The sequence below is a fragment of the Dunckerocampus dactyliophorus genome, chromosome 10 (genome assembly GCF_027744805.1).
Source record: "Dunckerocampus dactyliophorus isolate RoL2022-P2 chromosome 10, RoL_Ddac_1.1, whole genome shotgun sequence".
Classification (NCBI taxonomy): domain Eukaryota; kingdom Metazoa; phylum Chordata; class Actinopteri; order Syngnathiformes; family Syngnathidae; genus Dunckerocampus; species Dunckerocampus dactyliophorus.
The window spans coordinates 752,091-777,573 of record NC_072828.1 but is presented as its reverse complement, the minus strand read 5'-3'; the positions used below and the strand labels follow the sequence as shown (position 1 = coordinate 777,573).

The window sequence follows — 25,483 nt, the reverse complement described above, 5'->3', positions numbered from 1 at the left end:
CCGCCTCTCCCCACTGGGACACAGAGAGTGAATGACTGACAGGAGGCTTCACACACTCTGTTGTAGAACCAACGTGTCCACGTGTAGAGACAGATGCACAGAGTGAACCCTAGCAAAATTATCACGTTTGTTTTTATTTCTCATGTGGTGAATTGATTGGTTGATGATTGTGGCAGTTTAAAGGATCACCGCTGCCACAGAAACATTTGGTTCCTTTGTAATGTTGTCTTCCTGTCATGTTGTCCATTGTGTTCTTATGATGTTTTGTTAAAAATAATAGTTTTCCAAAAGGGAGAGGCCTAAAATAGACAAATGACAGAGGGACACACTTTCCAAACGTGAATCCCAACTGGCTAAATGTAAACGTGTGAGTCAAGCTGACACATAAAACAAAAGCTGGGAATGCCCCTGACTCACTCTGTTTGTTTTCATTTATCCTTGCCAAAATATCATCATGGATGACCTTCAATGACCCCACAGTGAGCGTTACATGCATTCTGAGCGCACAGCATATTCACTTTTCAAGAAGCTGTCCAAACCAAAGTAGGATGCCATTTGAAAATCCCAGTCAGCAAAGTCAAACACTTCAGAGTTCATGCTGACATCCATACATTGAACACACACACACACGTTTGTACACATACGTTCAAAGCCAAAAGACGAGGGTGTGGTAGAAGATGCGTTGGTAGATACGCCTCACACGTCTCAGGCTTTCACATGAATTGTCCCACGAGTGGAGAAAGAAGTTAACCTCTGCGTAACAAAACGAAAATAAGGCAAAACTACTGAACTTTTGAAGCCAGCAGACAAATGAGTTGGTAGAGCTAAACTGCCATGAGAAGTGTTGTTTCTGTTACCACAACACATCTTTAGCTTTTCTTATACAATATTCAGTACAACTGCTGTTTGGTGTGGAGTCTGCGGTCTGAGACGACCAACAAATGGTGAAAATCCACAAGTAATTGAGATATCCATCATCCATCCTTCTTCTACCGCTTCTCCAAGGTAGGGGTGTGGGGGCAGGAACCCAAGCAGGGAAGCCCAGACTTTCCTCTGCTCGGCTACTTCGTCCAGCTCCTCCTGGTGGATCCCAAGGCGATCCCAGGGCAGCTGACATAGTCTCTCCAACGTGTCCTGGGTCTTCCCTGAGGCCTTCTACATACTGGTTGGACGTGCCCTGAACACCTCCCCTGGAAGATGTCCCAGAGGCATCCTGACCAGATGCCCGAGCCACCTCATCTGGCTCCTGGTTGTACTCAGTTTGTCCCGGATGACAGTGCTTCTCACCTTATCTCCAAGGGAGAGCCCAGCCCCCCTACGGAAAAAACTCATTTCAGCCTCTTGTAGCCGCCATATTTTGGTCACCACACAAAGCTGATGACCAAAGGTGAGGGTAGGAACGTAGATCCACCGCTAAATTGAGAGCTTCACCTTTGGGCTCAGCTCCCTCTTCACCGCACCTGACGGATGTAGAGTCCACACCACCACAGACGCTGCACCAATCCTCCTGATTTCGCGTTCCATCCTTCCCTCACTCGTGAACAAGACCCGGAGGTACTTCAACTCCTCCATTTGGGGCAGGATCTCATCCCCGAACCAGAGACGGCATGCCACCCTTTTCTGAGCAAGAACCATGGACTCGGACTTGGAGGTGCTGATTCTCATCCCGGCCCCTGCATTGTGAACCGATCCAGTGAGAGTTGAAGGTCATGACTCGATGAAGGCAGCAGGACCACATCGTCTTCAAAAAGCAGGGACCCGATCCTGCAGACACCAAACCGGAACCTCTGAGCACCCTGGCTGCACCTAGAAATTCTGTCCATAAAAGTAATAAACAGAATCGGTGACAACGGGCAGCCCTGGCAGAGTCCAACCCTCACTGGAAACGGGTCCGACTTATTGCCAGCAATGCCAACCAAACTCTGACACCGGTCATACAGGGAACAAACCGCCTGAATTAGCTGGCCCGGTACCCCATACTCTTGGACAGGAATTCCTCAAGGGACCGTGGAGAACTGGTCAGCAGTTCCATGACCCGGACAAAAACCACACTGCTCCTCCTGAATCTGAGATCCAACTATCCAGCAGATGTTCATCTCAAAGACCCCTGAATAGACCTTACCAGGAAGGCTGAGAAGTGTGATCCGACCATAATTCGAACAAAACCTCCACTACCCCAGTCTGCTGATCCCAAGGAACCGCCCCCGATGTCCACTTGACTGCAGAGTCGTGTCAACCAAGACAAGGAACTGGGCAGATCTCATCCTTCCCTGGGGCCCTGCCACCGAGGAGGTTTTTGACAAGCTCAGCCCCAGAGGTAGGAGAACCCATCCTGGTAGGATCATTGGGACACAAACTCCTCCACCATGATAATGTCGTAGCTCAGGAAGGAGACAACCAGAGGCTCCAAGTCTAATTTCTGGCTCTATGGTTATCATCACTGGTAGCGCCATACAAAAAGCTAAGGAACAAAGCACACTTTTGTTGCTCACTAAGATCTGCTTTTGATTGACTTTTGAGGCGCTTTCGTGGTCAAACTCCAAATGCTGTTTCTTTCCAAGGTTACGCTGTTCTTCAACAAAATGCTGCACTGCCTAAATGCCAAATACCTTCTTTAAACCGCCTCATTCCTCAGCAGGCAAATGCACTTTAGAGCATTAGAGAAGTGAAAGAATGTGGAGAGATGTTTAATCTTCTGATAAGACACACACGCGCGCACACACGAGAAGGCGGGTGAGCGGTGAGGGAGTGTGAGTGAGCGTGACAATATGGCAAGATGAACACGGACAAACAGACGGAGGGAGGGAAATATGGTGAGACAAAAAAAGAGGTGGTGGAAGCGAGTGAGTGAGAGGTGGGCAGGGGGGTATAAAAAGAGGGAGGAGCAGCCATCGAGGGAGAGGTGGCCGAGTAGATCATCCTCCTCTCAGCTCTTCTCCTCTGCCAGCCTCGTCATGTTCATGCTGCAGATGTTGACTGTTGTCCCCCTGACTGTCCTCCTCCTGGCATCTGTGCAAGGTAAGACAGGTGTGTGTGTGTGTGTGTGTGTGTGTGTGTGTGTGTGTGCGCTGCATGCACGGTGGACATGGGGGCCAGAATGACAAAGCTGTAAATCTCGAGGCAGCAGCGCAGTAAGAGGTGCAGCCAGGATGTAAACAACAGGCTTGTGTGAGGGAGAGCAGGAGGGCTGACGGGTGTCTGAAATGTGTGATGGTGTCGCCTCGTCTCCCTGCTTGTGTGACGGGAAGCGCTGCGACGTGTGGATCGGTAAGCAGGCAGCACTGTCCTATTTTGTACCACACGATACCGAATTCCCACACAAGCGACACTGAAACACAGCAGCGTGCCACGCTAGGATGCCATCCTACCTCCCCAGTGTCCATCTGTGCACCACACGCCCTGACAAACATAACACGTGCTGCCTTCTCAAGTAGCTGATTGTGTACAATCTTAACTGCTGTGCTCAACTTCCATCATGACATTTCTAGCTTCATAATTCAACTTTCCTCAAACAGTGCTTTTTGGTTCCGTATGCCTGCTGTGTTTTGTTTTTGACGCAAGGTGTAGCGTTCCTTTCTGTGTTGCTATGTGAAACCAACGCACACAAACAGCTGCAGAGTGTGAACCCTCTTGTCATCCAGCCTGAAAGAGGGACGAGGAATACAAACACAACACATGCACGTGTCAATTTAACGAGGCCAACAAAATGATAGTCGTTTTTTTTATCGATGTGTCGATTATCGTAACAGGCCATGCCTACATTGGACAACTTACTTTCCATGTATTGGTATCGCTCCACAACATGCATCAAATTAAATTCAGGTTTGTGTCAAAGAGTACAAAAATCCTTTCACATAAATAAAGACAAAAAAACCCCAAAAAGTAGATTTTTAAATAATGACCTACTTGCCAAGGACCCTGAGAATTGTCTAATGGTGACCTCGGCCGATACCACTCATTGAAAAAGTACATTTAATCCATGGGATGGGAATCGGCCGATCTCACTCACGGATGATCAATATCGGAGCCGGAAGCATCAAACCCTGGTGGGATCATCCCTACCGATAAACGATGTTCTTCCTCAGAATGTAACGTATCGATCCGTCCAGTGCCAAGCACCCCCCCTTCTCGTGTGGGCACGGCACAGCTTGGCATGGCACGCTGTGGCCAGGTCTCAAGCGAGGCTGGCGTTTACAAAGTTTTTCATGAAATAACGGAGGATGTTCATCCCCACAAACATGGGAAGGTGGAATGTTGCAACCTCTGTCATCATTTTCTCCTAAAAATGTCATTGGACTTCCCTGATGTGTGTTGGCAGGTAAAGGTGTGCAGATGCAGCGGGACGTTCAGTGCTGCATGCTGTACTCGCATGGAAAGGTGCGCACCAAGGATGTGCTGCGCTTTGAAGTGCAGACAGAAGGACCAGACTGCAGCATACAAGCCATCATGCAAGTATTGCACCTCGCCGCTCTTGGAGACCAACAGACCAAAACACGCGTCTGGTCTCACAGAGCCGAGAGCCATTGTCATCCTTCCAGGTCGTGTTGTTGCGGCCGGGCCTCGGCGCCCTAATTGCCGCGGGAAGTCAGAAAGGAAGTACATTTCCTGTTCCTACCCGGAGAGCCAACAGGGTTGACTTCACCAGCGTGTTCCAATCCTAGCCTGTCTTTGGCTTCAACATGCAAAAGATAACCTGCTTGCCTCTTTACAACTGGAATGATTGTCCTTTCTTTCGCAGTCTTTACACCAGAAAGACCGTCAAGTGTGCCGACCCCAGGGACCGCAAGGTCAAGAGGTTGCTGAGGAAGCTCTTGCAGCGACAGAGAACCAAGGCCCATCGAACAACGTGGCTTCTTCCTCACGACAACCTGCCTGTCATGACAGAGGTACTCACACAGCACAAGCAAGGGAATGAGTAATGACATCAGCGTCACAAGGCAGGAAATAAACTCATGTTTTCCTGATACAGAGGTGCCTTGGTTAACATCGTGAATCCGTCTCAAACCAAAACCGACTCTAAGCAAAGCCACTTTTCCCATAGAAAACCATGTCAATCCAACTCATCCATTCCAGACACCAGTGGCGGAGCTACGCCCACCCCGGTGGCCACCCACACGGCCGGGGCACAATTTTGACAAGCGTGGCTCTGTGGTGCGGAACATTAGTTCAGCCTAACCGCCGTTTCACTTCAGCACACAACTTTGCAACTCCAGTCTATAAAAGCGCGTCTTGCAGGAAGTGCAAGCGGTTGGTAGGTTTCCGTGATGACTTTGCTCGGTTCCGCTCAGGTTGTCTCACCGTGTGGACTTTAACTTCAGTTGGGCAGCGTGATTCAGCACATTCATCTGTCCATGATGGAAGCTCTCTGTAGCAGCCCGAGTGGGTGTGTCAACCAAGGAGTCGAGACTTAAAACAGGAGTGCCCATCAGCGCTTTGGCCGCCATAATGGGGGGGCAGAATCCAGAAACTATGCATAGAAAACATGCCCTCGGCACACTGCTCAGCTATTAATTGCTCTAATAGACACTCCAAAACTTTTGGACGGGAAGGCCAGTGGCTGGTGGTGGCCGTGGCCCCCCCTGGTCACTCCCCAGCCACCACACGAACCATCTAGACAATTCAGGTATCAACGTATTGCCACCGCTATGCGAGTAATGGACACACCTTGGCCACCCCAATCACACATCACCCCCAGCAGAGACTTACCCCCCACTTGGTCTCCTAAGTCCAGTTGCGGTCAGATGAAGAACGTAGTTCCACTTAGTTGCCGGGGACAATTAAGTCAAGACTTTGGCTTCTCTAAAGAATATTCTTCAAAAGATGAAAACATACAACTTCATGTCAAAAACTCCCTTTCAAATCTTTACCATTAAAAGGGCTAAAAACAGCACATCCATGCTTCAATCCAATGCTTCATCTCCTCATATCCATTCAATCGACTGGTTAGCGCTTAAACCGTGTTAGCTCACATATACTCTCCTGATCCACATCTTAGCACCAGTTCAAACATGGCTGGCTGATAGACAGCCTCTTTCAGTTCGATTGTTGTTTTCAATCAAAGACTTTTTCAAAGTGCTTGTTGTCCTAACCGAGGGACCGCTGTACGAATGCATGATGGGAACACGCCACTTTGTGTGTGGTAAGCTTGACTAGCGTATTGTGTGCATGATCCACTTTATAAATACACTATACACGGCCCGGGATGCTTTTATTGGTACAGCATGCCACGGGCTCATAAGAAAATAAGCCACCTTCCACAAGTTGCCCCTGCAGTCAATGCATGACGTGACAAACACTTCCTGTCTTTGGCTTCCTAATGCGCACCACGTTGGCGTTACGATATGTACTTATTGGTGAAGAATGGGTGGGAAATGCTGCACTGTGGCTGCAGGTGTCCAACGTAACATCCCATGCAGATTATCACCAGGAAGGCGTGGGACAGGAGGACACTAGCATAGCCATGTGTGCTCCAGTGCTAACGTTACACACGCGTGCTGGCTTAAGCTATTTGCTGAAGAAAAACCAAATGCTCCAATTTACAGCGGACTGACAGACATTTGGCAGAGCTCCAGGGTTTTATTCCAAACATTTTTCAGGTTTTTCCTTTCTGATGTCATTGAAACCCTTGACCTTCCTTGACATTCAAAGCAGCCGCAAACAAGGGAGCCAGACGATACGTGTCACCAGGGACAGACTGGGACCAAAAAAAGGCCCTGGACTTTTTCCCCAAATAGGCCCACCCACCAACCGGGGCGCGCCAGGGCCGGCCGGGGTGGGGAGGGGTTTGGGGTTTCAATATGGTTTTGAAATAATAGAATTGACAGACGGGCCAGGTCAGCACAAGATATGATACCTATCAAAAAAAAAACTGAATTTGTTAACAGTACATATGACACATAAACAGAAAAAAGCATTCAAGTATTAACATACATTTGCTTCAAAAATAAAATGATAAAAAAAAATCAAAAGATAAATAAAAGACGTTGGCTTGCATTTCATGCACAAACTGGTTTCCCTTGTAGCTGCACATTCAGCTGGTTCATGTGTGCCAGGATGTCCACACTAAAAGCTACATCACACAGCCAACTGTGTCATTCAGCTCAGGAAACGTGTCAGTATTCTCAAGTAGCTCCAAAAACCAAATCATCTCCTGTTTGAGCTCCCACACACGCTGACACGCTTCTCCCAAACTTCACCAGCGGACATTAGAATGGTAAAGTAAGTCCGTGTGATCCGCGCCAGTTCCTTCAAGAAAATGAATCGACTGACGAGGGTGAAGTCCCCTCGCTGGAATAAAGTTAACGAGTTTCACAACCGGCTTCACTGCGTGGTCAAGCTGCAACACGGATGTACACAGCACTTCCTGGTGACTTGTGCAGTGTAGAAACATGACCTCCTGCTCAGGGTTTCCTCTTTCACCTGTCCTGAATTCTCTTGAGCATCCCCACGTTTTTTCCTGTCAGATTTGGCGATCCATGTGTGGTAACGTTGGCACGCGAGTAGAAGAAGAGCGGTAATTGGAAATGGCTCTCTCAAGTCACTGGGGCTACGGCGCCACCTGGTGTTGAAAAGCCGTCATTACAAGTCAAAAAGAAATGAATGCAATCATTCTTATCAAACCTTAATTCTGTACAATCTTCGGCGGGCCAGTTTAAAAACAACAACGGGCCGGATCTGGCCCGCGGGCCGTAGTTTGTTAACCCCTGTGTTAGACTGTTAGACAGGGCCAATCGACCGAAAAAAAAGACCAATTATCGGCCGTAGACTGGACGGCCGTTCTGGACTTTTCCGGAACTCACAGGTTACCAGTCCGTCCCTGCGTGTCACACATTTGGCGCTCATTAACATGTAAACGTATATTCCTGATGGAATAGTGTTAAAAATAGGTTTTGCATAATAGAGGCCCTTTAAATGTCCCTTTTCTTAGGACAAGAGAGACAACTGGGCCCTCCTCAGTGTGGAGTGACCACCAAGTGTCGAATACGGAGGAGAATAACTCGTCCCAGGTGCGTTCCTGTTGGATGTGCTGCGTATTTGTGTGCTACTCAAACCACGTTTCTCCCCAACAGGCCAAGTCAACTCTCAAACAGCAGTTAGCTGACTTGTCCACTTGTCTCGTGTCTTTTATCTCGTCTCTGGTGGACCAGACCTGGGCAGCAATATCTATTTCAGTGGCTTTACATCTTCACAGAACAGGAGCGCGGCCTGGAAAGATTCCCAAAATGAGCGAGGAGGATTTTTTCGTTGTGGCTCTTAACTGTTATTCGCCAGAGTCTGCCTCAGAGTGTCTCCGCCTGCTCTCCATCCGTGCACGCGGCTAATCTGTGCAAGTGTGATTTCCTTCAAGCATAAACGAGCAGTGACTTCAATATCGCTTACGTACGTGCTTATTTGTGCAGCTTTGTAAATGTCACTCATGGGCTCCGAGTTGTTCAGGTTTTGTGGGGGGGGTGCAGAATTTAGGGGAGCTTTTTTTGTATGAATGAAACTGACTTGCACCTTGTTTTTGTACAATCCAGGTTTCAAAGTCCAGACTTGGACGTCATGTTTGTGACTGTTACACCACACAGAGTTTAGAGCTTCAAGTCTTTCAAGGCGCCAGTGGGCCATTAATCGATGCCAAAGTACTCCTTTTGACCCGTTTCGTTCTTTTCCAAGGATGTTCAACCTTTTGAGGGCTCGATGTGTGTGAAGCCTTGCCGTGTAGAAGAACACATATACGTGTATGTCAAGTCAACTGTTTTATAAAAGAACCTGAACTCATACGTGTTGTCTTATTTCAGACTTATTAGTCGCGCTTTCATGCTGGGCGTAGACACAAAAACATCATTTGTACAAAGATGGCAGCTAAGAACAATAAGAATCAATAAATCAGGAGTGGATGCATGCTCAGCTACCAAGTCCAGTCCTGTGTGTGTTTTTATCGCTTCCCCTCTGTTGTGTTGAAAAGCCGCATGGCGTGGGGAAGGAATGGTCTGTTTAGTCCTTTGGTGGAGCAGAGCAGTGATAGTAATCTGCCATTGTAGCAATAAGCCTCAATGGGAGGAATGCTATTAGCCTACGTTAGCCGAGAACTCTTAGCTCTGTTGGTGAGGAGCTTTGGCATTTTGCTGTGAGAATACAAAGATGGATCGAGTTTAGCAGCTAAAAGTGTCCCGTGGTGTGGTTGGCTGTGATGCCGCGCAATGAAAGAGGCATGGTGGTGCTGTGGCGGCGACCCCGACATGCAGACAGCAGGACTCGGGTGCAGGTCAAATGTTTATTTTAAGTAATAGCTGGCACAGTGCCAACCCAACAGATGCAAGTGAACTAAATAGAAGGAACTAAAATTAGCAGCAGGTAAGAAAATCCAGGCAGGCAAACACAGAGCAGAGCAAAAGAGGAAGAACTACCAAAATAAGAGCCTAACAACAAGAACTGAGAATTAAAATGGAAAATAACAAAACAGTCACGCAGGTAAACACACGGGGCGTGTGGTCGTACTTCCTGTACGTGTTGTGTACTCTGTAGCAGCGTTAAAAAGCTACTACCCATAAGAATGCAGCACAAACATTCATTTTAACTGCACAAAACAGCACAAACGCAGCACAAAAGAATGGGACTATTTTGGTTTCATTTGGAGCAAATGGGGGGCTGAGTGAACTTTGGTTGACCTTTAAAAAATGTGTAATATCTCGAAAACGAAAGCAGAACAAACGTTAATTTTAACTGCACAAACAAATGAGACTATTTGACTTCATTCAACAAGCCAAAGTGAAGCATGTTGCCGCACTTGTAGTGAATAGATTTGTAAAAATGTAAGAAACATTCCATACGCTAGCATTAGCATATGCTGCATTTAAGAACCTGATTCTTCTAAAAAGTTGATTTAAAGAGGTATTTCCCACTTTGTAGGGCAGGAGTACGTGTAGAAGAATTTCGGCCACCAGGGGGAGCCACACACACGATGATGAGCTTCCTGAGCCGTTTATGAGAGGATGTTGGCTAAGCTGACATCCATCATGGACAACACCTCTCACCCGCTACATGACACTGTGGGTTCCCTTAGCAGCTCCTTCAGCAGCAGACTGTTACACCCACGGTGTAAGAAGGAGAGGTTCCGCAGGTCCTTCATACCGACCGCTGTCAGGCTCTACAACACCTGAACCATTTTGTATTCACTCTGTCACTATGCATTCTTTACTTGTGTATCTTGCTTGCTGCTGTAACAGGTGAATTTCCCTGCTGTGGGATTAATAAAGTACATACAATACAATATTATTTCACTCCATCCATCAAAACAACCACTTTTACTTCAACCGCATGAAGTCAAACTACCTTACGTGTTCACGTTCAGGATTATTCAGCATCCAGCACAACAACAAACATTCATTTGTAACAATTTGTCTTGATAAAAATGAATACATATTGTTTACCTTGACTCATACTGTAAGGAAAACAGTCAAGTGTGTATCGACATTGAAATGTTCCATCCACAAGGAGCCAAAGAGGAGAACATCAAATGAAAAGAAAAGTCTGGTGTTGAACAGTCGGGTGAGTTCACCTCCAGTGTGTCGATGGTTGATCCATGACCCACTTCTTCCACAACTATTTGGGTCACCCATGAATGTTTTTTGACAGAAATATGTAAATATCCTCTCGTTTCAGCCTCTCAAATGTGAATCGTCGTCCACGGAAGCAGACCTGTTATGTTGGTGTTTTAGATTTTCACACGTCTCAGCTTTGACTCTGGAAAGCAGTGACGGGCGTGTTTGCCTCTTTTCTGATGTTTGCTTCATTTTCATTCATTCACGTATGCCTGAGCCGTTACTCCGTTCATTGAAACGACACCGCACTAAGAACATGATCGTGATTGTATTTGTGTGTGCAAGCTGTTTCTGAATCGAGGCGGGAAATGAAAATGTTTTCTTTGTTTGTTTTTAAATCTGATTCATCAATGAATTGCAAAAATAATAAAGTGCCTGATGAATCGGTTATTAAAATAACGAGTTGCAGCCCTAACTGTGTGTGGTTGCCGTGTCCAGCTTGTTTTAACAGCACCACTGCAGCTAACTGGCTCAAGCGGCTCCAAGCATTGTTGGCCGCTCACTTCTTGACTTTTTCATAGAACAGAGTTGTCATTCGGTTGGAAAATCCCTTCATGCGAGTCCGATGTTGGAACAATCAACAGCAGCACTGCAGCGTCACAAAACAGTCACTTGTGCATGAATAACTTGTATTATGCGAATGACGTTGTCATTTCACGAGAAAAAAACAATCTGTTTTTACGAGAAAACGACTTTTTATGAGAAAAAATGATAAAGAAAGAAAAAATATGCCATTTCCAAGAAAAAAGTCCCAATCTTAACAAAAAAAGTTGCAGTATTGTCATTTGAAAGGAGGAAATACCACATTTTAGAATAATAATGTTGCAATATGACAATGAAATAGGAGTAATTTGATGAGAAAACAGAATAATATGGATTTAAAATAATAATCCGAATTTTACAGGGAAAAAAGTCAGAGCTTCACAAGAATAACGTCGTAACATCACGAGAAAAACATCTAAAATTTACGAGAAAACAAATACAAATTTTACAAGGAAAGAAACTCAGAAGTTTACAAGAATAAAGATGGAAGAAAAACGCTTTCAAATCTAACAGGAAAAAGGCAAGAATGTCAGGAGAAGAAGCATCAGCAGCTGGGCCAGCGAGTACTGTACGGCACGTCTTTGAGTGTTGGGCAATTTGGATTTTTTGCTTTTTGATTTGCTAATTTTTTGCTGTCTTAAAAAGAACCAAATCATCAAAGTGGCTCGAACACTCTCTAAGTTTTGGAGTCATTTCCTTTGTCTGACCGCCGCTTCTCCCTTCTGATGTGGACGACAGCAACCAATGGGATGCGTCTTTCAGTGGTCACATGGTCACATGGTCACATGGTGCTCTCACTGCTGTGGTTGCGCACGTCCTGGCAGATTAGCTGGTAGGGCTTCTCCTTCTCTTCCAGGACACAGTTGCGCACCCCGTCGTCGTGACTCCGCAACTCTGCTCGAGAGAGGTGCTCCAAGATGCCCGCCCCGAGTGAGTCGCCCAGCACGTTGGTGGTGGTCCGCAGGCGGTCCCTGGGGTGACCACACACACGATCACACAACCGCAGCGTAGAAAGACACGCCGACTCCGAGCATGAGCAGCCTTTTTCAAGCATCACAACAAAGCCCGCAGACCGACCCCCAAACTCACAGGAACCAATCCACTGCGATGATGAGCGTGATGTCCTCTGTGGGCAGTCCCACCGATGTCAATACTATCACCATGGTAACCAGGCCAGCCTGAGGGATGCCTGCTGCTCCGATGCTGGCGGCGGTTGCCGTGATACTGAGTGGGCAGTGGGAGGGGAGGAGAGCTTTGTTAAAAAGGGTGTTTCGGCCATAAAAATCCACCTTCTAAGAGGAACATGTTCATGTGATAAGAACCCATCATCTTTTTGGCTCTACTTTGAGACAAGAAGGTGAAGTTGTGTCTTTCCATGACAACCTCCCTCCTCTTGGACAAGACCCCACCCCCAGCCATCCCGCTGTGTACGCCCACCCCTTCACAGACCACTGCTTGGTCAAATAGCGATGTGCGATACCACTCATTTCATTTCCGATTCGATACTGAGTCAAATTCAGGCTGGGATGGATAATATGGATCAGATACTGATTCACTTCGTGTGTCTGGTAAATTGTTATCAAAGTATCCATCCATCCATCCATCCATCCATCCATCCATCCATCCATCTTCTTCCGCTTATCCGAGGTCGGTGTTGCGAGGGCAGCAGTCTAAGCAGGGAAGCTACGTCGTTCAGCTCCTCCCAGCAGATCCCAGAGCATTCCCAGGCCTGTTGAGAGACATAGTCTCTCCAACAGGTCCTGGGTCTTCCCCAAGGCCTCCTACCGGTCAAATATGCCCTGAACACCTCCCCAGGGAGGCGTCCAGGAGGCATCCTGACCAGATGCCCAAGACACCTCATCTGGCTCCTCTTAATGCGGAGGAACAGCGGTTCTACTCCACGTTTCTTCTGGATGACAGTCCTTCTCACCTTATCTCTAAGGGTGATAAGCCACCCTATGGAGAAAATTCATTTGGGCCGCTTGTACCCTCTTGTGCCCTCCTTTCGGTCACTACCCAAAGCTGATGACCATAGTTGAGGGTAGGAACGTAGATCCACCGCTAAATTGAGAATGTTCCCTTTTGGCTCAGCTCCCTCTTCACCACAACGGGCCGATGCAGAGTCCACATGACTGCAGACACAGCACCAATCCGCCTGTTGATCTCATGTTCCATCCTTCCATCACTCGTGAACAAGACCCCGAGGTACTTAAACTCCATCTGGGGCAGGATCTCATCCCCGACCCCTAACAGAGCTAACATTTCAACTTCTATGGCACTGATGGAAATCACGGAGGAAATGACTCATGCTGTAGACCACAGAAGGTGTGCAGTTGCAGTACTCATGGATCTTCCAAAAGCCTTCCATACAATTCATCCCAATATTTGAACAACATGAGAAAGGTACGCAATCAGAGGATTAGTCTTGAATTGGCTTCAAAGCTACCTAGCAAACAGGAAGCAATTTGTCAAGCTAGTAGAATACACATCTGGGCGTTTATACACCACGTGTGGAGTACCCCAGGGGTCCATACTGGGACCACAAGTGTTCACTTTGTACATCAATGACGTTTGTAAAGTAACAAAGGACTTAAAGTTGGTCTTATTTGCGGATGATACCACTGCCTTTTGTTGTGGGGAAAGCACACAAGAACTCATTAAAAAGGTCAAGGATAAAAAGGTCATATTAAAGTCATGGTTTGACAGGAACAGATGATCCTTGAACTTAAGTCAAACTAAAATGATGCTATTTGGAAGTAGCAGAAAAGACACGTACCACCAAATACAAATAGACGGAGTGGACATTGAAAATACATTTCTGGGATCATAATAGACGAAATCTCAAATCAAAAATATACAACAAAAGGTGGCCAGAAATACTTCAATATTGAACAAAGCAAAATATGTTCTTGATGGAAAATGCCTCCACACTCTTTACTGTTCTTTGGTGTGAGCATATCTAACGTATTGTGGAGATATGGGCAATTATTAGGAAATAAAAGCAACCTTCACTCACTCAACGTACTGCAAAAAAGATGGCTGAGGATCATTCATCATGACATCCTTTATTTTTTAAATCACAAATATTAAAATGTGCTGATTTTGTAAATTTTTAAACTGCTAAAATAATGCATCAAGTTAACAATAACTTGTTAGCCAAAAACCTCCTACAGTATTTCTCTATGAACGAGCAGAAACACGATCTTAACTAAACTGGAAGCACTTCTATGCCAGAACAACACTAAAAAGCCACAGCATTTCAGTGGGTGGAATTGAATGATGGAACAGATTGAGTAAGGAACTCCAACAATGTACCGAAATGAGCGAATTCAAAACCAATACAAGCAGTTGATGTTTGCTAAATACAAGGCAGAAGAGTCTTAAACTTGCTTTATTACGTCTGTCTCTATTTATTATTGTTATACTGATTATTATAATCATCGTTTTGTTATGCTTGTTTCTATTTATTATTATTTTGTTATTATTATACTGATTATTATATTAATAACAATTCATAATTTAACATAAGCTAGCATGACCTAGCTGTTAAAATGTACTCTCATGTACTCTTAGCATTAGCATAGCATAGCATAGCTATGGTACTGTTGCTAATGTCCTACGGTCCCACTCCTGATATGTAGTATATATTACGCTGGACAAGTATATGTGTAGTGTGTAAAAAGTACACAATAGTGCTAGTCGGACACACACAACAGGGCTTCGTAAAGGCACTGTAGCATGTAGCAAGTGTAGCATGAAGGTTACACTGCTTCCCACACGTCTGAGAGTTACTCGCAACTGTGGAAATGGAATAATATCACAATAATGCAGGAGCTTTAAGTCACTTAAAGCGTTACCTGATGGTGAGAATCTGGCCAAAGTTCAGCTCCAAATCATTTACTTGGGCAATAAAGATGGCCGCCACGGCTTCGTAGAGGGCGGTGCCATCCATGTTGATGGTGGCGCCCACAGGAAGAACGAAGCGCGTCACACGTTTGTCTACGCGGTTGTTCTCCTCCAGGCAGCGGAAGGTGATGGGCAGGGTAGCAGAGCTGAGGGCCAAACACAACTTGAAATGAGTTCTTATCACGTTTGACGTAGTAGTTCTCTTACTAGAGGTGAGGTCGCAGGTGTCTGTATTATTCTATTCTATTCTAGAATGTTCTACGCGGTGGCCGCTCCAAAACCTTGAATGTGGAGCACCATTTGGAACAGAGCTCCAACATGTCCACACTGCAGCTTCATTCCCATTCTTGTGCTCATATGTGACGTGTACATGCTATTTCCATGGCGGTGTGAACAGCACGATGGCGACTCAGGCCTCATTGGTACGTGGACATAAATGCGGTGTGTACTGCAGTACGGACAGCCAGGTCGCTTGTATCCCACCTACACGTCATCAAAGGACAGGTAATGCCGAGCTGACCAAAGGTACTCGCCAATGTACGCAAAAGCTCCTCTTGTCAACCAAAAGTTAAAGCAGTGTGGTTTGGAAATATGTCTGCATAAAATAATACTGTAGTACAGTACTGTGTGTCCGCCCGCAGTCAGATGGTGAAACAGTCTGGCAAGCGGACTGGACCGTCACAGGTGGGCTGGGAGTCATTTTCCACCCAGCAGCTTCTAGCGTTGTGCAGGACCCAATGCACCCCTTGAACCACCTGTTCAGTATCTGCCCTCGGGAAGATCTCTGCAGCAGAAGCACTCGTTCACGAGTCTCCCGTCAGTGAAAGATGTTTTATTTTGCTCCGATATCCACATAATCCTTAGTAGTACTCATTGTTATGAGTATTGTTACATGTTATGACTCCCACAGATGTTTCATGCTGGGATCTCAGCTACGTGATTGGGTGGATCTTCCCCTCCACTGATGTGTTTTGTCAGGTAATCTCACGCCGCATTTGAACTTTTGAGCGGCGCTACGAGCGGCAGCGCTTTGGCACTGGTTTGTGGAAGAATGAAGGCACAGCACTCTTACTTTGAAATGTTTGCTTTCCTCCAGCAACTTTTCTTACGTTTGAGCGAGTCGTGGTTCTCTCATTCGTTTGCTCTGCAAGCAAACAAACTATTTCATGGGCTCATTTTGAGTGATGTCGCCGTGTTTGCGGTCACGTAACCGTACGAGCACGAGCGATCGGTCCGCCAGCACGATAATATGTTCACATCATATTTCCCATTCACTTGAATGGGTCACAGGTCTGTAAACTGGGTCCACATCACTGGGTCTGCATCTGGACCACGGTCGGCTATTTGGTGATGGCTGCGCTAGCGCTAGCCTGACGACCAGGCATATGTTCCACCGTGACTCCCATTCATTCTGTTCCAATACCGTTGAAAAGCGGGGATGGACTGCATTGGATCCTACAAGGCGGAATAGGTGTACCTAATGTTGTGGCTGGCGAGTAGATGCTTTTAAGTAACAACATCTGACACCTGGAGGACGTTCCCAGAGCCGTGATGAGAGCCTGCAGCAAACCGCCGATGAAGCTGTAGGGATTCTTCCTGGTTGCCAGGAAGTAGAGCAGCGGCAGGACGAAGAGACCGTGGATGAGGAGACCCACAATGACCGACACGGTGTACATCCCCAGCTGGCCGCCCACCTCTGCCAGGTCCTTCATCTCCACTATCTTCCCCGCAATCAGGAAGAGGATGCCCACTGGGGCGTACCTGTAGCATGTATACGTACATGTCACATGCTGGACAGTAAATCACATGACATCATACAAAAACAGTGGAACCCCAGTTAGCATACGCTCTGGTTAGCATGGTTGTCAGGTGATCATTTACAACAGACTTTTGCCTCAGTTTGCGTACGTTCTTCGCTTAGCGTACATTATGGCGCACGTGTTGTCGTGTTATTAATACACTGCATGTGTTCTTTTCATGTTTTTAATCACCAAACGTCCTCGTTAGCATCCTATTAGCTTGCCACCACAAGGAAACACGACTCTCCGAAATGTTAACACAAAAGACGTGTTACAATTTCTACATGCATGATAGAATTCTAAATGCATGTAATGCACACAAATGACAAATGAAAGGGCGTACGAACATTCAAGCTTCATTGAAAACACGACTGTTACGTAAGACACCATGTGGCAGCGAGATCAGCACAGACACCACCTTCCTGTTTTGCCATGCCTTGGGAGTAGTCGTGTACAACTCGTATCGCAGTACAGACGTACTATCAACACACAGCCATTATTATCTCAATCGCTGCCAGCGTGTGAGATGTAACAGAATTGTGTTGGGGGGGGGGGGGGGTAACGAGCACGAGTGCTGCCGGCACTGACGGCAGCTCTACTCAATCCCATGTCCAAGATGATGAAGGCAGTGGAAGAAAACACTAAATGTTCACAGCCCGGACATCTTCACTCTGAGATGTGTTGCCACAACAGCAGTCGCGATGTACACAGACTACTCTAAAGGTCATCCAAATGAGAAGTGAGTAAGAAGCAGTGTGGAGTCTTCACCAACCAGATGATGATGGCCACCAGCCTCATGATGGCTTCATTGAGGCAGTCAAAGAAGTCCCTGAGAGCCTGACCCTGTTTCTTCATGTTGCCGATGACCAGACCAAAGCACAGGGAGAAGAAGACCAGGCCCAGAGCGTTGACGCCGCTAGAGGAGCCCCCAGCAGGCACCGTCTCCTCCACCGTGTCCTGTGGTGAGGAGGGTCACATGCTTATGCAACACAAAGGTGAGGTGAATAGGTCACGGGGCCTCACCTGCATGGTGTGAAGCACCACGTTGGCATCTGTTGCATTGAGCACATCGTCTGTGAGGTTCACGCTCGCTGTCACGTTCCTGGTGTGCACAACTTTGGTGTACAGGGTTTTGTACTGAAACGCAGCATGCAAGCAGTAATTACTCAACATCATGAAGTTAGCATCTGATTTCAGTGTCAATTGGATGTTGGCTGCACACTGACGTCCATAGAACACATGCAAATGCTAAAAACACACTCACACACCCCAAAAACTACTGCATGACAGACATGCTGCAAGGTCACACAACAAAACGCAAGTTAGCCAGACTACCAGGAAGTCTACCCGGAAGTTAGACCACCACAATATTAGCATGGCTACCAGGATGTTAGCAAAGCTACCATGACGTTAGCATGGCTACCAGGGTGTTAGCCAGGTTACGAGGAAGTTAGCATGGCTACCAGGAAGTTAGCCAGGCTACGAGGGAGTCTACCGGGAAGTTAGCCCACTGAACTCTATACTACTGGGAGGGGCGTCCCTGCTGACCGCATGAAGCCATTGGTCGGCCATCTTGCTTCACCCAAAAAGCACACACGCATACACATACATGTATCTTCATTCACTACATTTATTATGGTTCGGTATAAAAATTAACACGAATTAACAAAAAATTCCATTGAAACAGAGGAAATTTACTAGACCCAAATCTCAAAATTTCCCTCCAGTTGAAGTTTTTTCCTACCTCTATGGTGTGAAATTACAATGCATAACAAGTAAATTTCAGTGTTCACAAGGTATTTGTTACGATAAGGATCTACGTAGTATCAAAGTTAAATGCTAGCATACCTTTAGAAGATGATCAGGAAAGTCAAATATTGTTGGAACTGCATTTTGTCCTAATCTAACAGTCTGGCCGGTCCTGTCCAAGTTCTCCTCGGTGAAATGACTTGAACAGAGTTGCGATCTGGCTGCAGGAATCCACCTGTCTCTCCGCATATTTACTACCCATTGCTTTAGAAGTTGAACATTGCAGTGTGGAAATCTAGAGGAGAATAAGGGCTCATTTACAACTACTTAGATGAAAAGATGCTTGCAGATTTAAAGTATCTATTTTTATTATTTATAAGCATTTACCTACCTGTGAAATGTAAGTCCCTTCTCGCGATTTTCACGAGTATCACGATTTGTACAATTAATAGCAGCACAAGACGGCATCTCCAACTCTTCTTAGTTGTTAGGCTTTCTTGTTTTGGGTGAAACAACATGGCGACTTCTATACTTCCGGTGGCTTCAAGCCTCCAATGCGCAGCAAGCGATCGGGGCCATTCCAGTTATAGAGTTCAGTGGGATTGCCAGACTACTAGGAAGTTATCCAGGCTACCAGGATGCTAGTAAGGTGAGCAAGAAGTTAACAAGGCTACCAGGGAGTCTACCAGAAAGTTAGCCAGGCTACCAAGATGTTAACAAGGCTACCAGAAAGTTAGCCAGGTTTCAAGCAAGTTAGCCAGGCTACCAGGGGTGCCGATCTGAGGGATATCCGTCCTTGAAGACTTGATACATAATATTATTATAGAGCAAACTTTTTTTTTTTTTTTTACAGTTTATTTTGTGCCTTGCTAACATCTTGGTAGACTTGCTAACATCTTGGTAGCTCTGCTAACATCTTGGTAGCCTTGCTAATGTCTTGGTAGCCCTGCTAAATTCTTGGTAGTCTTTCTAAATTCTTGGTAGCCTTGCTAATGTCTTGGTAGCCCTGCTAACTTCTTGGTAGCCTTTCTAAATTCTTGGTAGCCTTGCTAACGTCTTGGTAGCCCTGCTAAATTCTTGGTAGTCTTGCTAACATCTTGGTAGCTCTGGTAACATCCTGGTAGCCTTGCTAAGTTCCTGGTGTCAAAAGTAGACATTTCCTGGGCGTATCAATGACTCCACTTTTGCCATTTGCTGGTGGTCCCGGAAGCAACCCCCCCCGTGCAAAGCAGGGATCTACAGTATGAAGTGAAGTACGTGATACGGTCTCACCTGTTTGAAACAAGCTTCAACAAGATTGGGTGGAAACATGTTCCTGTGAAGGAAATAACAAATGTATTTCTTTTGGAGACGATCCCACGGGCGTACGTGATTACCTGATGAGATCCAGGAAAGCATCCAAAGCCTGGATGGCTTCTACGTTTCCACTCTTGGCCATGGGACCGTCCCTGCTGCCTTTCCCGGGCTTGATGATGATCACCACCACGATACCAATGAAGACGGCGATCAGGGTGGTCACCATGTAGTAGACCACCGCACGCACGCCCATCTTACCCGACGCTTTGCTGTCCAAGGAGGACATTCCTGGGACACAAGAGGCCTTCAACTAATCAGTGGAGGATCCATTTTCAACACCATACCAAGGTAGCTTAGTTAGCTCATGTCTTGAGTTAACAGTTCTGAACTCCTGTTTTAATAATATGAAAGATCCAACCTATCACGGGTAGCTGAGATGTTTGAGTCTGTTTTTAAGCTTTCTTTACACTTTGTATTTGTACTTTATTAATCCCACAGCGGGGAAATTCACTTGTTACAGCAGCAAGCAAGATACGCAAGTAAAGAATACATATGGTACTCTTTACTTGTACAGCACATATCACATGCTGACAGCGACAGCAACACGCAAATCATTCACTTCATCCTGGATGCCCTCCGCTGACTGTGGTATCACTCAAACGCAAGTCACGTCATCCTGGTGTGGTCTGACCCTAATGAGCCACCTGAGGCCTGCTACGTGGGTTCAAAGTGCACCTGTGACCAGACTGGAGACGATGAGAGGCATCACCAGCATCTGAAGCATCCTCATCAGCAGCTCTCCAGGAAAGGCAAAGTACTTGACCTGTCTCAGGGACAAGTTGTGTGAGCGTAGAGCAAAGCCCACAATGATGCCTGAAGAAAGCAGCACACCCAAAAGGAGTTATAAATGCTAAAAAGAAGGAGGAAGAAAAAGAAGACGTGCACTGACCCAGAAGCACAGCAGCAACCGTCAACAGAACAAAGAGGTTTCTTTTGAGGAAACCTCTGACGGCGTCTTTGTTGATGGACAGCATCCTCTCCTTCACGCCACCAGCGCTCCTCTCCATGGCGGCACGCACCCTCCTCCTCAGGTCTCCCTGCTCGGCCGCTGGGGGTTTGTCTGCGTCCTCGTTAAGGAAAAGACTGGTGCAGGTGGACGGCGGCTTCTCGTTCATGATCAGCTCCAGAACCTGGTCCAGGAGGGAGGTCTCGGGGGAGGCTGGGGCTGGAGGACATGATGGATGGAGATGGACACAATGGACACTTCATTAGGTACACTTGCATCACATGACCACCAATATTGCATGAGACAACCTGCCATGGGGCCAAGAAAGTGGCAGCAATTTGAGAAATTGTTGTAAACTCACGAGGCAAATAAAAAGGTCTGCATTTCACCATCAGCAGCTCAATGTCCTGCGAGCAGTGCTTTTCCATCGTCTGTACGTCTGTGCACCACCGTTTGTTTACGTAAACACAGACGCCGCCACCTCTGTGTTTACCAGACGCTAAAGTCCGATCTCCCCGGTAAGCAGCAAATGTTTCCAACTGGATCGCCGAGTCCGGTATATCCTCCGTCAGCCAGGTTTCTGTGAAGGTGAGGACACAGCATTCCCTGATCTCACGTTGAGCTATAATCCTTGCTCTTAGTTCGTCCATCTTGTTTTCAAGAGAGCGGACGTTGGCTAGCAGCAGGCTTGGTAGCGGTGGCCTAGTCGCTCTAGCTTTTAGCCTAGCATGCAGGCCGGTCCGCTTGCCTCGTTTACGCCTCGGATGCTTTGCTCGCCGGGTATTCAGCTCACCGGGCTCGCAGGCTGCTGCGTTCTCTCGGCGCAGAAGAAAGGCAAAGTCTGAGAGGCTAAATGAGAGTTCATGGTGAACCCTGCCGATGTTCAAAAGTGTCTCTCTGTTGTAATGTACTGCGTGAGGGTGTTGAATGTCCAAAATGAACAATAAAATAGCAAAAAATAGAAAAACACGGGAGAGTGAGACAGAGACATCTGCCACGGAGGGCGCCATCTTTCATGTCCATAGGAACACCATGTGACACGCAACGTAAACGCTAACCACCATCTTCAGCCAGCATTCGATACATGCTGGATGCACATGCAGGGGTCACGTGCTTTTCCTTCCTAACAGCGAGTCAGCAACGATTCACGTGGCGCATGATTCCGTGGAACGATACAGTTAAGAGGGCAAATGGACAATATCGTATGATAACCGAGAGGCAGAATTTTGGCCGACATTTTGTTGAAAACATCATCATATGAAAAGTGCATGTGTATGGCAGCCATTGTTCCAGAACAAAACAGTCACCTTGAATTCCCTTTCCAGTCGCCGGATGCCAACTCTTTCTGACTTGACATCAGTCACGTGACTCTGAATGACTCCTGTGATGCGTCGTGCTTTCAATAAGCTGCCACAACGGTATTAAACATGTGATAACCTTACGGTTCTGTGTGGTACAGCTGTCGCAGCAGCTTGCTCGGTGGTTGGTAGGCTACAACGCTTCCTCTACAAACACAAATACAGGCTTATCTGCTGTTCTTTTAGTCCCTGAGAAAGCATCAAATACTCTTTACAAGCTCATACCCGCCCCAGAGGATAAACGTATGACCTCCAAGACTAAAGTCTATCTTATACTGAATGCTTGCTGTCCATCGCCTACACACAGTAGAACATAGCGTTACCATCAGATAAAGACAATAGCTACATACAGGGGTTTGCTCCGTGGGGTCGGGTGCTGGGTGATACATCTCTGCCGCCCGTGCCTCCGCCGGGTGGGTGGAGGGTGTGCCTCCTGCATCCCTTGGCGGGGCGGCCCTGTGTCGGGGGTCAGGCGGGGATTGGCCCGGGGCGGGCCTGGCTCCGCTCCCTGGGGGTGGGGGTGGGGGTGGCGGTGGGCGGGATTTGGCGCTTCCGGCGCGGGCGAGCTTCTTTCCGGTTGTGGAGGCGTCTCTGGGCCTGCCGGTTTGTGGCCCCCGCTGCCCGTCTGCCTTTGTGGGGTGTGATCTCTCGCTGGTCTCAGGGGTTGGCAGTCCTCCGGCCCGCCGGCGCCCTGTCCTTGGCTGGGATTATCTCTGTTTGGCCCCTTGCTGGTCTTCCCGGGGGGTGGGGGGGCTCTCTGGGCTGGCTCTTGGGGGCCCTTGGCCCTTTGTGCTGCCTGCCCCTGTGGGCCTGGTGGCCTTCTGGCAGCGGGGGCTTGGCTATTTGGGCCGGAGCTCTCTGGGAGGTGGAGGGCGGCCCCTTTCCTTTCATGCATTCTCAGTGACAATTACACGCCCACACATTCCTGCACCTTTATATATATATGAAGTCTTCCCCACATACAGAGATACCTGTACATATGCACACTCACAGTACATACGTACTTCCCCACATTACTCACTGAGTTAACCAGGGTGTTATTTTGTTGTTGGTTTTATTACAGCGACGGTGATATCAGCAGTATGACTATAGTTTTTTTTTACAATGATGTGCATTACAGTAATTATCATTCTGTTCACTATCATAGATAATCATTTCATTACTACTATTATGTGTGACTGTTTCAATGCAGTATTATCATTGTGATCACTATCATAGTTCATCATTTCATTACTACTATTATGTGTGACTTTCAATGCAGTATTGTCATTGTGATCACTATCATAGTTCATCATTTCATTACTGCTATTATGTGTGACTGTTTCAATGCAGTATTGTCATTGTGATCACTGTCATAGTTCATCATTTCATTACTACTATTATGTCTGATTGTCATTGACAGCTTTGTCATTGTGGTTGTTGATATTGATTTGTCCTTGATCCTTGTTCGTCTTTATAGTTGTCACAGACATTTATTTGCTGATGTTGTCCTGCATGTTTCTGTTGTTCTATCACAATTGTTGTTGTTGCTGCTGTTGTCCTTGTCTCTCTTTTTTTTTGTCCCCCTCTCATCCCCCACTTATAGGTGTTTCACGTACAAGTGGAATATAAAGGTGTTTAACATATAAGTGGAATATAAAGGTGTTTCACGTACAAGTGGAATATAAAGACGTTTAACGTATAAGTGGAATATAAAGACGTTTAACGTACATTGTGCTCGCGCTGCTGGAGGAAGGCTGTGTCGCATTTCACACCTCAATAGAAGATGACGTAGGACGACGATGTGAAAACACACTCACACACACCACATACCTTCTTACGTTAGCATTTAGCATACAAGTACACACTATCAGACAACACACACTATTGCAGCACACCAGGAAAAGCCCAAAACTCACCACTCATGGTTGATGTGAAAACAGCAATCTCTTCTATGCTGTGTGAAGACTGCAGTGTGTGAGTGAGTGAGTGAGTGAGTGAGTGAGTGAGTGAGTGAGTGAGAGAGAGAGATCCAATGATGTTGAATGCTGCATTGGTCGTCCTCATGAGCAGACGTACATGAAAAGGCCTCACATATAGTCTGAGAAGGTCACACACACACACACACACACACACACAAATAATGCAGTCCAAAATCAACTGAAATGTCAAAATGAAAGCTGCCTGCAGTTCCTCACATCAAGTCATTCACATCAATTTCCAAAATACACTCCTGATCAACATCTTAAGAGCAGTTGAAAAATGTCTAGAATGATCATGTTGCACATTTGGATCTTCATGAGGTTTTAAGTAGAGCTACAATATGCAAAACAAGAAGGGGGGGTGAGACAAAACATTCTGAAAAAGTCATTTATTGAAAACAACAATTCAACTGAAATAGGCTGTTTATCAGCTGATCAAAAGTTTAAGACCATCGCTCAAAAAAGAACCAAAAACTCTCCGAAGCAGAAGAAAAAGTGTTGTCAGTAGGACTCAGTACCGTTCTTGTTCATCACTTCATAGATGGCTTTGGGCATGCTTGATGCCAGTGTTTCCAGGAGGCTAGTGGGAACATTGCTCCAAGTGATGAAGATGGCTTCACCAAGGCCATCAACTGTCTGGAAGTGATGGCCATTTTTAGAAGCTTCCCTTGCCATCCATCCCAAATGTTCTCTATGGGATTTAACATGCAGGATGCTCCAAAAGAGTGATGTTATTCCCCCTGAAGAAGTCCTTGGTCAAGCCAGCATTGTGAACTGCAGCGTTGTCCTGTTGAAGAACCCAGCTGGTACCACACAGACCAGGGCCCTCGGTCATGAGGCATGCCCGCCGTATCTGTTTGACGACCCCGCACCACCTGAAGCTCCAGTGTTCCACTGAATGAAAAAGCACCCCAGACCATGATGGACCCCCCTCCACTGTGCTGGGTAGAAAACATCTCAGGTGGGATCTCCTTCTCATGCCAGTAACGTTGGAAACCACCCTTTTCCCTCCGATGGCGTCTGATGGTTATTGCGCTGCAGTCGGCACCAGTGAGGCCTTCATGTGGGTGGAAGACCGCCCTGTGTCTTGATGGACAGCCATGGGATCCTCCGATTCAACGCAGGTGTGACTTTTTTGTTCCATAATGCTCAGGATCTTTCCACAAATGTAGAATGACTGATTTCCTGACCCCAACCTCAGCAGCCATGCTTGCTTCTGCAGCTCCACAATCCCACCACGTTGGAAAAGAGAAAGCTTCTTAGCTTTAACATTTTTTGT

At 46.7% G+C, this 25,483-nt stretch overlaps 2 protein-coding genes across 9 annotated transcripts in view; one reads left to right on the top strand and one right to left on the bottom strand.

The window, feature by feature from the left end:
- Window positions 1-10,902, top strand: part of pole4 (polymerase (DNA-directed), epsilon 4, accessory subunit) — a 26,236-nt gene extending 15,334 nt beyond the window's left edge. The window contains exons 4-7 of one of the 6 annotated variants that reach the window (XR_008572621.1): window positions 4,319-4,448; window positions 4,739-4,886; window positions 7,928-8,379; window positions 8,520-9,880. Coding sequence is in view for 5 of the 6 variants with exons in the window: in XM_054788982.1 (XP_054644957.1) it covers window positions 4,319-4,448; window positions 4,739-4,886; window positions 7,928-7,966 (317 nt within the window). In the remaining variant the exon portion in view is untranslated. The other 5 variants (XM_054788982.1, XM_054788983.1, XM_054788981.1 and 2 more) reach the window with 5 other exon arrangements.
- Window positions 5,308-25,483, bottom strand: slc1a6 (solute carrier family 1 member 6). 3 transcript variants are annotated; one of them, XM_054788977.1, is made up of 11 exons: window positions 24,142-25,483; window positions 20,829-21,104; window positions 20,615-20,752; window positions 19,960-20,167; window positions 19,856-19,898; window positions 17,858-17,971; window positions 17,607-17,791; window positions 16,563-16,796; window positions 14,987-15,181; window positions 12,219-12,353; window positions 5,308-12,100 (listed from the first exon to the last, which is right to left on the bottom strand). In XM_054788977.1, exons 1-11 carry the CDS (start codon window positions 24,287-24,289, stop codon window positions 11,911-11,913), a joined length of 1,866 nt encoding a protein of 621 aa, XP_054644952.1. In that variant the 5' UTR covers window positions 24,290-25,483; the 3' UTR covers window positions 5,308-11,910. The 3 variants fall into 3 exon arrangements, with proteins under 3 accessions (XP_054644952.1, XP_054644953.1, XP_054644954.1); XM_054788978.1 differs by lacking the exons at window positions 19,960-20,167; window positions 20,615-20,752; window positions 20,829-21,104; window positions 24,142-25,483 and adding an exon at window positions 18,683-18,878 and having other exon boundaries at window positions 18,975-19,953; XM_054788979.1 differs by lacking the exons at window positions 19,960-20,167; window positions 20,615-20,752; window positions 20,829-21,104; window positions 24,142-25,483 and having other exon boundaries at window positions 18,683-19,953.

Excerpts from the sequence above, each read along its gene's own strand:
- slc1a6 (XM_054788977.1), bottom strand. The coding sequence starts at position 24,289 with ATGAGGACGACCAATGCAGCATTCAACATCATTGGATCTCTCTCTCTC. Across the intron at positions 21,105-24,141 it reads TTTCACATCAACCATGAGTG|CCCCAGCCTCCCCCGAGACC; the intron begins GTGAGTTTTGGG and ends CATGTCCTCCAG. Across the intron at positions 20,168-20,614 it reads CGTCTCCAGTCTGGTCACAG|GAATGTCCTCCTTGGACAGC; the intron begins GTGCACTTTGAA and ends CTTGTGTCCCAG.